Source organism: Hermetia illucens, chromosome 5 (assembly GCF_905115235.1).
Source record: "Hermetia illucens chromosome 5, iHerIll2.2.curated.20191125, whole genome shotgun sequence".
Classification (NCBI taxonomy): domain Eukaryota; kingdom Metazoa; phylum Arthropoda; class Insecta; order Diptera; family Stratiomyidae; genus Hermetia; species Hermetia illucens.
Window position 1 is genome coordinate 66718798 of NC_051853.1, and position 15865 is coordinate 66734662.

General features: G+C 44.4%; 1 protein-coding gene across 1 annotated transcript; it reads left to right on the forward strand.

The window, feature by feature from the left end:
• Positions 1–5445: 5445 nt before the first annotated feature.
• LOC119657144 (cytochrome c oxidase subunit 6A, mitochondrial) lies at positions 5446–6067 on the forward strand. The gene is made up of 2 exons (XM_038063921.1): positions 5446–5624; positions 5747–6067. Exons 1-2 carry the CDS (start codon positions 5528–5530, stop codon positions 5977–5979), a joined length of 330 nt encoding a protein of 109 aa, XP_037919849.1. The 5' UTR covers positions 5446–5527; the 3' UTR covers positions 5980–6067.
• The last annotated feature ends 9798 nt before the right edge of the window (positions 6068–15865 follow it).

Consider the following 15865-nt stretch of genomic DNA (forward strand, 5'->3'; position numbering starts at 1 on the left):
GATAAAAATATTCGTTTCAAAAAACAGTAATGATAGTAAAACTAATTTGAAATTTAAAGAACTGTAGGATGTTCCAATAATTTAAAGAAGAAATAAATGATAAAAACAAACGCTCTGTTTTTGAGTCCTTGATTTTTGCAAAATGGCTCATTTAAAATATAACTAAGATAAGATAAGAGTAGACGATACCCGCGGCAACATCGCTAATAGTGTCGATTGGTAGCATCACCATGGAAACAAGAGTAGAAGCAATCGAGTCCGGAAACACCCACATGTCTCCTGAAGAAGAGCCCTTCAACATCGACATTCGTCGCAAACAAAAGTTGGTGGTAATATTGTTGCCCCCGCCCCCAATCCTTGTCCTGGAAAACCGAGTTGTCTCTCCTCAGTCCACCCAACCAATAACGAGAAAACACAAAATTCTGCCAACCATAGGATTCAATATAGATATACCTTCTTTATTGAAAACCCTTCCTCAAAGGGTATTTGGAGAATACCAGAGCAGTTAAGTCACTCAATTTTGTTGAGCCGGTTGAGGACCATGTCAAGAGGAATGCCACCATAATCATACCACCACCAGCCGCCCAGTCCTCATTATCCATGAGAGAGGTAATCATAGTGTAGAGAATTGAAATTGCATTCAGTCACTATGAGACAGAGTTCTTCATAAGCAGAACCCTACGCTTCTAAAGAAGCCGTAATGAGGACTATCTAGTGCGAAGCCTTCAAAGCGAGGTATATCCTTAATCAAAAAATCGCTTTTGGCAAAGCCAAAAGTATTAAACAAATATAGTGTTATAACTGCCAGAACTTCGGACACATTAGCCAGAATTGCTTGATTGTGCGCAGATGCGTTAAATGTACACATTTCTAAGACCCAGGAAGCATTGCTACACTGTGGCAAAATTGGATGCCTAGCATTCAAAGAAATGGTTGCCAGGATGGAATCTGAAAAGCCAAAAAACCGGGCTTCCTTGAGGTTAGCTTGTAAGAAAGTCAGTCCCCAGAATTAACGCTTTGATTGAGAAAATCCAAAGCAATCTCTAGTTAATTCCTAAGCACCCCATTTTCTGAGTACCTTGATTTTGTTGATAATGAACTTGAGTCCAATTTTGCTCGTCTAGTTCTTGAAATTCAGAGCCATTTAACCAAAGTTTAAGGCCCACTAAGAGAGCAAACAGATGTCATTAGCATAGGTAAAATTTTTGAGGCAAGATGCCATAATCCAGGGAAGCCCTTTATTACTTCTAGGTAAAGCACCACGCAAAATGTCACAAACCAACTAAGAATTTAATGAGGTTGAACGCCAAGTTTGCCTAATATGTTATTTCCAATACTTGCTCTGTAGGAAGTGCAAGAGCTGAAGGGAAAAATTTCGTTGAAGAACTATTAAATCTTAAGGCTATACGCATTAATGAGAGAGACGATTTCGCTCATATTTGAAAAAACGGAACAGAACCCCATAATACGAGACGGAGTTGTTATGTTATACGTTATTACACGGTCGTGAAAATCATGGCGAGGAATTCCTTCCATCTTATCAGCTGCGTATCCTCGTGGAAGGTAAGCCTACAATTAACATCGCTTGCCAGATCATCGATAGAGTTATGACTACTTACATGCACTTTTGAAAGAGCTTCATGTTTCTGGCACCTTGCATGTAGTCAAAAAATTTTCGCTGGTCCCGTGAGGAACATCAACGATCAATTCCTCATTCACGGTGATGAGCAGCTGAAGAGGTTTTTTTGGGTAGGGTAGGTGAATGCATTTACGCACAGACTTTTGGACTCCCGCAACGATACGCCGTCGAACTACCAATTAAACACCTTCCCGTGATCAGACGACTGGAGCCGTTTGTCACATTTCTTTAGGCTAACCCTCCCGTTCTTTAGCCTTAGAGGAGCCCTCACGTCAAAACATTCCTTTCGCCAACGGGAGGAGAAAGTTAACAGCTAAAAAAAAACCCTGTCTTCCGGACTCTCCACCGGTTTATCTTCTTCGTAGAAAGACGAATCTGAATGGGCAATGCAATTCCATTTATCAGCGCTCGGCAGCATCTCTCTGACAATGTTGTTTGGAGAGAGCTTCCACCTTCGACAAGAAAAAGAAGTGTGATCGGCGTTGTCCACACACCAATACACCTCCTGGCTGAGAGCATCAGCCCATATCTTCGTGTCAAAAAGCAAAACAGGCTGCGTTTCCCTCATTAGAGGACGTTGTCCGACTTCAGGCCGAAACCCTCGAAACCCCAGCTTCTGCCTCGTACGCTGCTGATTTGATTTGCTCGAAAGAGCTGACCTTTGACTCGTCGTCAATTCAAGGTACTTAACCGTTTTTTTTTTACTTTATAGTGAACTCACCGATCGATATGGAACGCAGGGTGGGGATTTTTAGGCAATATGACTACTTCGGTTTTTTCCAGCGTAAAACTGACACCCGCTTACCCGACATATCAACGTTCCAAGTCCAAGTAGCATAACCGACTAGGTGGGACTCTTCTGCCATGTTGAATCTTAGCTAACTATCATAAGACGTGATCTCCATTCTCCTTTGGTCCTCTAGCATCTCATAGATTAGGGAGCGGTTTTTAGATAATCCCTTACTATACTCGTATGCATACAATTTCCTTCCAACTCACGGAATTAAAAGTATTTCTGACATCGAGCGTAACGAGGAGCATCACCCGTCAAGATGGGCAGCTGGTTGATAAACCATGTCCACGTCTTGACAGCATCCATTGTGAATCTCCTTGCTCTAAAATCAAACTGTTTTGGAAATAAGTCCCCAGAAGCACGTATCGCTCAGCGAGTCTACTCCTGATGAGCTTTTCGAGCACTTTCCCAGCCATGGAAAACATACAAAATGGTCAGTATGCAAACGGTAGCTCAGGGTATCCATTCCTTTTGCTGATTAGCGCAAGCCTCGCTACCTTCCGGCGAGGATGCGGCATGCAATAGACCTGGCTGACGAAGGAATACCAGTTTGTATGCCCCTGCCAGGAAATCATCGGGTTCTGGCGTCTTCTTATTCTCCATAGAAAGAACTGCCTCTTGCAACTCTTTAATGGAGAAAAGTGGACAATCGTCGGTGCCTTCCACGCTGCTGTCATAAACCCGTACGGGATATGCAGGAAATAGCCCTTGTACAGGACGAGCACATCTGTTCGGCCTTAACTGAACCGAGTGTCAGCAAAACCCCAATTTTTCGAGTTACCAGCTTTTAACCGAGCCTCCACGAATTTCCAATCACATCATCAACTGGGTCCTGCAAGTAAGTAGCTCATTATGCTGCTTGCCTCCCACCGGTTGTTTAAACGTTCTTCGTCTCCCACTTTTGCCTTTGGTGCCTTGACTTCAGGCCAACGGTTTTCTAACGGCCCGGCTTGTTGTTCCCTCTTCTCCCTCTTCGTCTTTTTCTTTTGATCCCAGGATGAAGTTTCTTTCAGATGCGCCTTCCTCAGCAACGGACTATCCGCGATCCATTTGGCGCTTACAGTGCTCTCAGCGGGAAGTGCTGGTTTCATCTTTTTTCCATGTATCTTCCATTGCTCCCCATGTCTGCCTAAGGGGATGTAGGAGTTTCTCCAGCTCTTTATTTAGCAGGCTGTGCGTATCCCGGTGTTTCGTCAGGTATTTCAGCCGTACTGCCTCCTTCACTGAGCGATGCGAGGATCAGCACATTTTTGTGCTGCGCACAAACCCAGCTCTCTTTCTCCTTTCCTACCATCTCCGCAGTTTTATTTTTTTTTGTATGGAAATTGTATCAGCGCATGGTGTGTATTCTTAGTCATAAAGCCCGCACCCCAGTTCCCTGAGGCCTGACCTATGCTTAGCTGATCCCGGAAATGACGGACATATCAGCCCTCGTTCGGCACAATGTGGTCTGCTAATAATGGTTCAAAATAGACTACCCGACCAGAGTCCCGAAAATGCTGGCTCTCATACACGCCACAACTATGCCTTAGCAAAGCTAAACTTACGTCACCCCATCGGCTTCGGCCGACTGCTCCGAAGACACCCAGTAATTCCCGACATGTGTAGATCATTACTGGTTCAATCTTCACCGAAAAACTTTCTTAAAGTCGCTACCTAGGACCCAGATACTTGTATAATACCAGCTAAGAGGTCAGTTAAGTCCTGGTGGTTTTACGTGAGTTCCTGTGGTGTAGATCCTTTTCGGGGGTGAATAGATTTGGAGACCACAATCACACTCTAACTGCCATAACGATACCAGTTTATATTGATTGCGGGCTCAACATTCATGCAGGTGGACGCCAGGCTTACTTAAAGCCTCTACCGCAACTAAGGAGTACGGCATTCGAGTTGTACAACGTCCATAATCCACATCGCGGGCATAACCACAAACCCCATGAAATTCGCACAAGGAGGCTAACCGCAAAATACCGGGCCGGGAACACATTCTCAGCATTTCCCATGAGAGATATGAACTCGGAGGGCCGTCCCGGTTCCCATGATACCAGATAAGCTCTGGTAAGGCTTCATGGCTTGCCACTTCAGATGAGTCCCATGCAAACTCGAGCCTTATCACCCCCTGTATCAAGGGGTTCACGGGGGTTCTCTCTAGCCCCTTTGTTGATTAAAACCGATAGGGTTGCTACCTCGTCTGTCTCCTCTCCACGTCCTAGCACCAGTTAAGAGGTCAGAACATGTTGCTCAGACACGTCGGAGACACCGCTGCGGATCCTTGGGGGTTTGACTGAAAAAGGGATCCCCGAAACATATAAAAAACAAACGCTGATGGAGGTTGTTGGTGAAGAAAATATGTTTGTGTAATCGGCTTTAAATTGCGGAGTATATTAGAAGAATTGACGAAGAAGTATGCAATTTGGACGGCAGACGACGACGAAATTTTTGGATGAATCCAAATTAACTTAAAACAGTAAAAATTACTGTATATTGTAGTTTTTTTTATTATGGTTATTTAGAATTTGTTGCAAACAATTGTTTCAGACACAACATGTATCGTTCTTCAGGGCTAATTTTATAATTATTACAGAACAATTCTGAATAATAAAAAAGATTGACAGTATAATTTCCATATATTTTCTCGTGTTTTAAATGAGGAACGTTAGACAACAGACATGGATCCGAAGTTTTTCCAAAAATTACGATAGAAGAATTTATAGAAGGGGAGGCTGATGATGTTGAATAATAGGATCAGTAAACGGAAATGCTTACAAAAACATTCCGGAGAAGGATCTAATTCCATCAATAGAACTAACTATGAGTTGTCTAGCACGAAAGGGAAGCATAAATATAAATATATATATTCGAAAAGGCAGCGTTTCTCCAATTTGATTTAATTTATTTTTCTGTCAGTTTTAAGCGCATAACGACTTCCGTGTTGTGTGTTTTTCCAATTCAAATAAACATGGCTGCTGTCACTCGAAATGCGACTTCGCATTTCCCGCGAGAGGGCTACAGTCAGATTGAACATTCATTGATCGCTGTCAAAGTGATACATAATTTTCGTCAGCCGACATTCATCGCAACAAGAAGAACCCAAGATGGCATCGGTAGTCTCGTACGCTATTCGCCGCAACTTACAAACTTCCGTCGCCCGTGGCGCCCAAGGACCCTCTGCCGTTGCTGGCGATCACTCAGGTTCGTGTTTAATTATCTTATTGGGTTTTGTCACTCCCTTCTAGGTTAGGGTTACATAACTTCGTCATTAAGACTTCGCGATAAACTCTTTCCTTGCGTTAATTCGATATTTCTCCTTTCAGGTGGCTACAAAGTATGGAAGCGTCTTAGCTTCTTGGTCGCCCTCCCGGCCGTCGGTTTGTGCATGTTGAACGCTTACTTGAAGCACCAAGAGGAGCACGGACACCCTCGCGCAGAGTTCAAGCCATACGACCACCTCCGCATCCGCAACAAGCGTTTCCCCTGGGGAGAAGGAAACAAGAGCCTTTTCCACAACCCACACACAAACCCATTGCCAAGCGGCTACGAACACTAGGAGGCCACGAACAATTCCGTGTAGTTTTTTTCGAGTTCAGGAAGTTAAGTGTAATCGAAATATTGGAGAAATAAAGATCTTAAACTAATGAAGGACTTTCCGGATTAGCCGACTTTAAATTAAATGTGCAGGTTCTCCTTGATATGATGTAGCGGATTCTGTTAAGAACACCCAGGAAGTATCTAGAGGGAAGTGGAAATTACTGCAAGTGTATCTTCCTCATCGCCTGAAAATAATAGTGTTTTGGTCCAGCGGTTTCATTGTGTTCCTTATCGAATGCTAAGAATCACATTGCGTTTGTCTTCTTGAAAAGCGTCAATAAAAACTTCTGAAAGGGAGAGGGAGGAAGGCGTTATCATTTGGAGATAATATGGGGGTCTCAGAGCCTCCTCCCTCACTTTAAATAAGAATTTCAGCTAATGATATCTGCGAAACGAAAATATGACGAAAGTGGACTAGAGAACGTCCATCTAAACACGTGTGAGACAATACAATGAAAACAAAACGTTCATGCACTTCTACGAGATACAAGTCACGTAGTGAAAGAAAAAGAAAACAACTGGACGTCTACACGCCATCGTTCAAGGTTTGCTGAAATGCGTTTCACCTCCCACGCCACGTTTTCCTGAGTCCAATAGTAAAGTACCACAAAAGGAAGACAAGTGCTCCCCGGCTTCCCACTCGAATCGAATCACACTTATCCCAGAATGTCCAGCTTGTGACGCTGTTACACAGGCTCAAGCTGGAGAAAACGAGCATTCTGGGGGCCCTCGATATCGTTGTCGAAAAGCGTATGCACATTTCAAAAGCCAACTCGTATCCTAATACAATAGCCGAAGGTCGTTGCAGGTTGTTATCCTCAGGGATCGTCTTCGATTTTTAGCGAGGAGTGACGCCTCTCTGCCGACGTCGATGGGGTGATGTGAGCCGAGCTCTTCCAAAGTGGTTATTGTGGCGTGTACCAGGAAGCAGCCGGCTCGATACCCTAGTCGGGTATTGTTCATTGAATCGGAATTAGTAGAGCGCGTTGCCCCAAACCGAGCGCTGATGCTTCCGTGTAGGTCAGGCCTTCGAGAACTGGAGTAGTCTCTGTCTCCAAGGGTAAACCCGTCCTTGATTTTTGCGACCCGCTCCCTTCCTTGCGATGCACTAGCAAAATTTCCAAGACAAAAACATTCAGAAAATATTTGGCCGATTTTCTGGATCAAAGACACAGACACGATCAAATAAAGAGGAAGTCTTGCAAAGTGATACCATTACCGATACGGAAATGGCAACAGCATTACCCCGCAGCGTTCCTGTTCCGGAAAAATAGCCCTGAGGAAATCGGTAGACCTGGGCAGGTGGATTCGGATACAACCCGAGTGCATGCAGTTAGGAACGTTCCTCCAGAACAGCGTCAGCGCGCAAACGGGCTGATGGAGCTAAAAGAACTCGTGGACCACATTTTCTTATACAGGCGAGCAAGGGTCACAGCGGAAGTGCACGAAAAGCAGAAACAGCCGCGCCTTTCGCTGATGAAACTGAACCCACTGCAAAGATAACTCAGGAGCAAGTGGAAAGAGGAAGACATATCTGAAGGAGACTTTATTCGAGTAGTCTTCAGAGCCCAGGAAAAAGAAGGCAAGGAAGTCTAAAAGTAAACAACACGCTGCGTCATCAGAGACAGGTGTTTACGAATGGTAAATCACCAACGGAAAAGACGAGCAAACGAAAAAGGACAACGTCGTCGACGCTGCTCATTAAACTGACGGAAGGAAAGAAATTTGCGGATATTATCAGTGAAATCCGCGTTAACAGGCAATGGCAAATACGGAAAGCGAAGGGCGGCAATTCCTCGTTGAATAAGGCCCGAACCCAACTAACAAGAATGCGTTGTGCGAATACGGACTTTTGACTCAGGCTTGATGCTCTTTAGGACACCGCTTTGGACATGGAGGGGCGAATCCTGGCAGGAAGTAGCTTCAATTCTAAGGCCCGTGAATGATGCATGCCTTATCTAGAGTCCAAAGGAAAACGGATACTGGAAATATCGGCGAGAACTGGGTTCATAGTTTTAAACACCGGGTCCACGCCAACGTTCCGGCACCCGGGCCGCAAAGGAAGCATTCCCGATGTAACCATTACGTCGGAATTACTGGTGCAGTCAGTGGGCAAGTGACGAAATCTGGGAGACTTCTTCGGGAAATGAGCATCAATACATCGCGTTCTAAGTCGTTGACACTATTTTATTTTGCCATAAATTTTGCCGTAAATTCAGTGATGAACCTGATAACGACGATCTGTGAAGCTTTCATGGCGCGAAGGGGCCCTGAAAACTGCCGCAGGCGGAAAAGGAGTGTCATAAGCTCCGTGGTTTGGCACAATGTTTACATGGCGGCACGGCACTACAATGGCAGAGTACGAATCCGCTAAAAGGAGCAGCAGCAAAGCTAGCTGCTGGAAGGATCTAGTCAATGAGGTAAATGGGGATCCGTGGGGATTTGGTTGTAAACTTGCCACCCGGAAAATTGAATCCCTGCGGAAACCCTGCATACTTAGTACTGACCATATGGACCCTGCATACTTAGTACTGACGATTTCCACCGCACCAGGCGCGGAAGTTTTACCAACAAGTCAGCAGGATGAAGCCGTATACACCTCGATGCTCATCATGCCAAGACAAAGCGGGAAATCTGATTTCCGACAGAATGGGGATATTAGAGCGATGGGTTGAGTACTTTGATGAGCTACTGAACAATCAGAACATCGGCGAGTTGGAGGTCCCGCCAACTGAAGACGACGGACAAATACTGCCACCACCAAGTTTAGTAGAAACAGTCCGTGCAATTCATCGGCTAAAACATCATAAGTCGCCAGGAGCCGATGGAATTACAGCCGAATTGGTTAAATATGGAGGCGACCAGTTACACCAAGTGGTTCATCAACTTGTGCTCAAGGTATGGGACAGCGAATCAATGCCTCACGATTGGCAGCGAGGCATAATCTGTCTCATACATAAAAAGGGAGATATCACACAGCAGCAGCAATTATAGAGGTATCACGTTGCTGAGTACCATCTATAAGATATTCTCCACTATCTTGCTAGGGCGGATAGCCCCATACGCCCAGAACATCATTGGCCCATACCAAAGAGGCTTCACTCCAGGCAAATCAGCAACAGTTCAGATTTTTTCTTTGCGGCAAGCGATGGAAAAACTGTTGGAATATGGACAACAGTTGCACCATCTGTTCATCGACTTTAAAGCCGCCTATGATAGCATAGCCAGGGTAAAACTGTACACGGCCATGGGAGAATTCGGTATCCCGACGAAATTAATAAGACTGACTAGGCTGACCCTGACCAATGTGCGAGGCCAGATAAAAGCAGCAGGATCACTCTCAAGACCATTCGACATCAACAACGGTCTACAACAAGGGGATGCGCTATCATGCGTCCTCTTTAACTTGGCCCTCGAGAAAGTGATCCGTGATGCCGAGGTAAATGCAAGAGGTACGATCCTCTTCAAGTCCACCCAACTACTGGCCTATGCTGACGATATCGACATCATGGGAAGAACCACCCGAGACGTACAAACTGCCTTCATCCAGATCGAGCAAGCGGCGCGAGATCTTGGGCTGCACATCCATGAAAGCAAGACAAAATATATGGTGGCAACGTCAGCACCGAAGACGAATCAACAAACAACATCAAACCGTACTGGTCAAACACAAACACGAAGAAGAATAAGGATAGGAGAATACAACTTTGAGACCGTTGACAATTTCTCCTATCTAGGGTCGAAAATCACAACCGATAACAACTACGATGATGAAATCCGCGCACGGTTTTTGTCAGCCAACAGAGCCTATTTCAGCTTACAAAGACTGTTCCGCTCGAAACGTCTCACCATACAGCTCCTACTGTACAAGACTATGATCTTGCCAGTCCTCATGTATTCCTCAGAAACTTGGGTTCTTAGCAAGAAAAATTGCGAACTCTTGGCCTCGTTCGAGAGAAGAATCCTCCGAAGAATTTTTGGCCCCCTACATGAGGATGGACGATTCCGTAGCCTACACAATGACGAAACCTATGAGCGATACCATGACCGTCCGGTTGTGGATAAAATCCAGCTCAATAGGTTACGGTGCGCGGGTCACTTAATCCGTATGGATGAGGATGATCCCACCCGGAAAGTCTATAAGGGCAATATCTATGATAGAAAAAGAAGATGAGGCAGACCCTGCCTAAGATGGAGCGATGGCGTGGGCCAGGACGCCAGACAGCTTTTAGGGATATCGAATTCGGCGCGAAACCGGGATGTCTGGAGTTGCTTATTAAAGCAGGCCTAGACCGGATACCGGTTGTTGCGCCGTTGATGATGATGATGATTTCCACTATGAAAGAGCTTGAGGAGCTCACTACCAAAAATGAAAAGACCCCAGGTGCTAATGGTATCCCGGCAGAAATATATAAACTAGTATTCCACCAACAGCCAGGCTGCTGCTTGGCACTTTCAACGTTTGCCTGAAGAAGGGCATTATACCTTGTCGCTGGAAGGTGGCGGAACTCGCACTGATCAGGAAAGGGAAAAGGGACCTTGAGCTACTGTCTATTTACCGACCGCTCGAAAAGCTCATCAGTAGTAGCTCGCTTAAGCGATGCTTGCTGCCGGGGACTCATCCCCAAGACAGTTTGGGTTCAGAGCAAGGAGATTCCCAGTAGACTCCGTTATGGAGGTTGTGGATGCGTTTTATCGAACTGGAGGCGCAGCCGCCAATTTCCACGGATTGAGTGATTGCCGTAAAGTGCATAGATATGCTAAAAAATGTGTTCCACGTGCCGGGCTATCTTTTGAGGATGTTGAGGGATTATCTAAGAGACCATCTGCATTCTATGAGACACTAGAGGGCCACAAGAGGATGGAAGTCACGTCGGGGGCCTCTAGAGCGATTCCTACCATAGTCATCTAGGATTCGACATGCCAGAAGAGTTACGTCTGGTCGGTCTGCGGATGACGCTGCAGTACTTGTTGCCGGGCGCACTGTTGAACAGACGCAAAGCAGACTTGGCTTATTGATAAAATGGGTAAGCGGACGAATGACTGCTCATCGTTTCAGCCTTCCTCTGGAACTGAAATAGTCATCTTGACCGGAAAAAGAATCCCGAGCCTGCGTCCCAAATCGATTGGCGAGTTAACCAAAGAGTCACCGGTTAAATACCTTGGTTTAACGGTCGACTCGGAAATAAGCTTTTACGAGCTAATCAAAGCAACAGGAACAAGATTGCAGCTGGAGTCTAGGCCTTAAGTGAGCTAATGGCGAATATTGAGGGCCCTACATCTACCACGAGCCGTCTTCTCATGGGGTCAAAGCAGTCCGTTTTGCTCTACGGCGCAGGGGTACTGGCTGAATGCCCTTGGCAGTGAAGTGTACCGTAAGCACTTTGCGCAAATGCAGAAACGGGGAGTCACCTGCAAAGAGTGGCTATGCATATAACACTGTCTCAGAACTAGCAGCGATGATGATCATGGGAGCGATCCTCGCCCCCCCCCCTTGTTATGGAAAGTAAAGCCATCTACAGGCTCAAGGGAGAAAGCTTTAGAGAGGCGCTTGGTCGTGAAAAATGGCAACGCATACGAACTGAATGGCACTTCTCTTCGCAAAATTAGTCATCGGCAATTTGGATCAGTGGTTGAATTAAAAGCAAGGTGAGATTGTTTATTTCCTTATCCAACTTTTAAGTAGGTAGGATGTTGCGTGTTCGAGCTTTTCTTGTTGTGAAGAAGATTGAGGTCGATCGGTGCTGGGATCGGATTGCAAGGGGTTCAATGAACTAACAACTCCCCTCCTCATCTCCTTTCCCATTGATGAAAGGAATTCTGACTTGGTGACCGGATAGCTGAGTGGTTAAAGCACGTACGGAAAGTCCCGGTTCAAATCTCACTAAGCGCAGTGGGATTTGTATCGTGATTTGACGTCGGATACCAGTCGACTCAGCTGTAAATGAGTACCTAAGTCAATTCAGGGTAATAACCTCGGGCGAGCGCAATGCTGACCACATTGCCTCCTATAGGGTACCTGCATCCTGTACCGTTACAGTCTTGAATCAAGTGCTCTGATACACTTCAAGGTTTTGATCCAATTGGATTGTTGCGTCAACGATTATTATTATTAAAAATTCCACTGCATCTAGTATGGGTCTTAACGGGGTTACCAGTTTGATTTCTTCTTCCGCCGAAGATTCCATTGCCTTCCGTCCGATATCTCTAGACATTTCCACACCTGTAGTCACGTCCATGTCCCCTAAAGAAATTTCACGTAGCCTCTCCACAAAGTGCTCTAAAGAAATTCTAAGTTAGTACTCGTTGTAGAAAATTTCTCGGAATCGGTTGAAAGCATTGCCAAATAGAGCACATTCTGTTTCTGAACTTAGAGAGTTAATATATTCAGTGGAGGATGGAATATGTGGATTTGCTTGTCGTCTACTGATCGGCCTTCCGAGATGCCGCTTTAGGTATTTTACAAAAGGACGAAAGTGTGGAGAAAGTCGAAAAGTTGAAGTTGTTGAAGAGTTGTATTCACCAAACATAGCATTCTCTGTCTGCCGAGTCAGTGCCAGTCACTAAAAAAGTCATGTGAATCGAAGAGCAGTAGTTAATTGCACGTAGGATGAAAAAGAGCCTTTGGTGGTAAAATAGTGGAGCTTTGGGAATTTATTCAGTAGAATATTTCAGTACTCTTCAAATATGTTGAAAGATAAGGAACACATGAAGTGATGGTACCGTAAGGGCATGGCTACATCGTTTTTAGTAACATTCCTCCACGTGCTGGGTCTAGCTCACGTCTTTCGAAAGTGTTTGTTTCTTTGACTTTTACACTCCGTCCTTGCGTGTAATGAAAGGAAACAACTGGACAGCTTCAATTGCGGAGGAAGTTTTGATTTTGACGGAAATTCCAGAAAATCTTTCTCTCCTTTGCAGGACTATACCCCATTTTTTTGTGATTCCTGTACATGTATTTTTGACCAGTTCTAACGTTTTCCTGCTTGGAGAAATTAACATCAGAATTTGATACCTCAGTGTTGATTTAAAGGGTAACGTACTTTCGTGTCTGCAGGTATTTCCTTTACTTTGTATTCGATCTGTGACTATTAGGCAGAGTCACGGAAGCACTAAAAATGAAGTGTAAACCTCGGAATTCTGTGAAGATTAGTAGATCTTTAGGATATTTCTAGATATGAGTCCTGTCTTGTTTTTAGTCGTACCTGTTATCAGTTTTGATTTTCTACCCTAGGTAGGATAAACTATCAATGGTCACGAAGTTGTAGTTTCTTATCTTTATTGTTTTCAGTTAACCAGTTGTATGTGATGTTGGTTTTCTCGTTTCCGTTGCTGAGGTAACCACCATGCATTTTATTTTGTCTTCATTATTTGCGGCCCAAAATCTCGCGTCGATTACCCCCTACTCGATCTGGATAAAGGCAGTTAGTACATCTTGGGAATCACGGGAAAAACATTGATATTGATATAATCAGCGCAGACTAGTAGTTGGGTGAACTTGAAGAAGATGATATTCTTCTTTGTCTCGTCCCGAAGCGGAGTCGACTCGTCTTGATCGGTTGCGCCATTTTACTCTGTCAAAGCCTATGTTATCATAGCCGGGTTTTCAATCGACGAAGAAATGGTGCATCCAACACTTGTCATAATGAGAAAATCTGATCTATCGCCGAATTGCTGGAATGAATGCTCTTTATATGGGCCCGTGATATGCTGGGTACATAACGCTACGCGGTAGTAGGATGGCAGAGAATATCTTATAGGTGGTATTCAGCAACGTGATACCTTTATAATTGCCACACTGCGGGATATCCTTTTTTTATGAATGGGAGAAGTAATGTCTTGTTGGCAATTATTAGGTTAACACCTAGTAACCACTTCAGTCACGATGTTCCCAAGTCAGAGGTGAAGCAACGTCTGATGAGTTGCTCTGCCTTGAACGAAAGCGCATATCGTCTATTTCTGTAAATTTCGAATCTAGCCTAGAATAGAGGAGTCCGTGAACCAGAAACCGATGACGTATTTTACACAAAACTTGAGCATAAGTTATTGAACCTTTTTTTGTAGTTGGTCACGTTCATATTTAACTAGTTTGGCTGTAATTTATTCGGCCGCGGATTTTTAAGTCCCGGACCGCTTTTTCCGTGCTTGCTAGTGAAACCGTTTGCCCTTCGTCTTCATTTGGCGGCACCTCCAAATCTCCGATATTCTGGTTGCTGATCAGTTTATCAAAGTACTTAACACATCGTTCCCTCTTTGTGTCGCAGGGTGAGCATCAAGGTGTATATAGCTTCATCCAAAAATATCCAAATATGCTAGTGACATTCAACAGCGATTCTTCAACAGCTCCTTACTTACATCACGTTTCAACTTGAACGACCGGTGCAGCAGTCTCCAAAGGATAAGTTAACAACAGATTATCCTACCCCCACGTCCACATCTGATTCATCTTTACGTATCATTGAGCCTCCTAAACAATTGTTTGTCTCGAGACACCTTCTCAAATGACATCCTGAACTATGCTAAATATAAAGTAAAATACTTACCGGCACCGTTTGCTAGTACTGAGTTAACGAGGGACAAAATTCTGGCGGAATCATAGCGTCATTCAAAATGACCTACCCAAATGACATGAAGGGATTGAATCATCTGTTGTTGTGGTCTCCCGGCGAACTTTCAGCGACAAACTCACCCTGTAAATTTCCAGAAAAATCAGTGCAATCGTCGTCACAGTTAATGTCTATTTGCCTATACTATATCAACATGATATCTTCTGTATATCTGAAACTTGGCTCAATTCTAGTGTACACAATTGAGAGCTCCTCGATAGATACTCTGTCCTTCCTTGCGATCGAGATTTGCAATTGTCAGGCAAACTCACGGGGGATATTTTAACTGCCGTTAGGCAACATCTTTCTATTACCCCCATCATGTCCTTAAGTGTTCGTCCTTACGAGTCGCTCATTGCCCTAATTTCTCCTCCAAAAAGTACTCCGTTTATAATATCATGTATCTATCATCCTCTGCGGGAACTCCAACTTTCCTTCTATTGAATGGCCAGATTCCCCGGGGTTTTCATCCACCCTAATAATTTGACCGCTTTACACTTAGCTTTGATCGCGTTCATGAATCATTTTTCCGCTTCCTAATCCAATGTTAATCACAATAACCGCATTCTCGATTTGATATTGACCAACATTCCTAACAATCGGTTCATGTTATTTCCTAGCTATTTTGAGTTACCTTAAAATTGATACTCACCATCCGACTCTGGAAGTTGATTTCATACTGCTGCCTCGCGAGGCGGCCAAATTCAACTCTCACAACGTTGATTTCCGAGTACTGAATGATCTTCTTAAAGCAGTTGACTGGTTCACTGTAGAAGTCTATAATACTCTTGGTGAGAAACACAAAGCTCGTATGAGGTTAAAACTTTCCGATAATGCTGAAGACATGGAAAAGTTTGTAACTCTAAGTTCGTCTGCGAAAATTCTGATAAAAAATGCACATTCCCCATATTTAAATAGAATCGAAGGCTCTATCGGGCGCCGGGTAATCGAACTCTTCTGGTCACACGTCCGCAATTTACGCTCTTCGCCCACTTCTCCTTTTTTAATCCTAACCATTCATCTTACCTCACTTCCTACACATTTGATTCCTCTTCGGCTAGTATACCCTCCATTCCTCTTCTGAATCACTCAATTGTCGAATTCTTTCTTGGAAACATCGACGTTAGTGGTGGTTGCGGCCCCGATGACATTCTGAAGCTCTTCCTAAAAAAATGTAAACCGAACATCTGCCTTCCCCTTATTATAATTTATAACAAGAGCTTGCCTGAAAGTATTTTT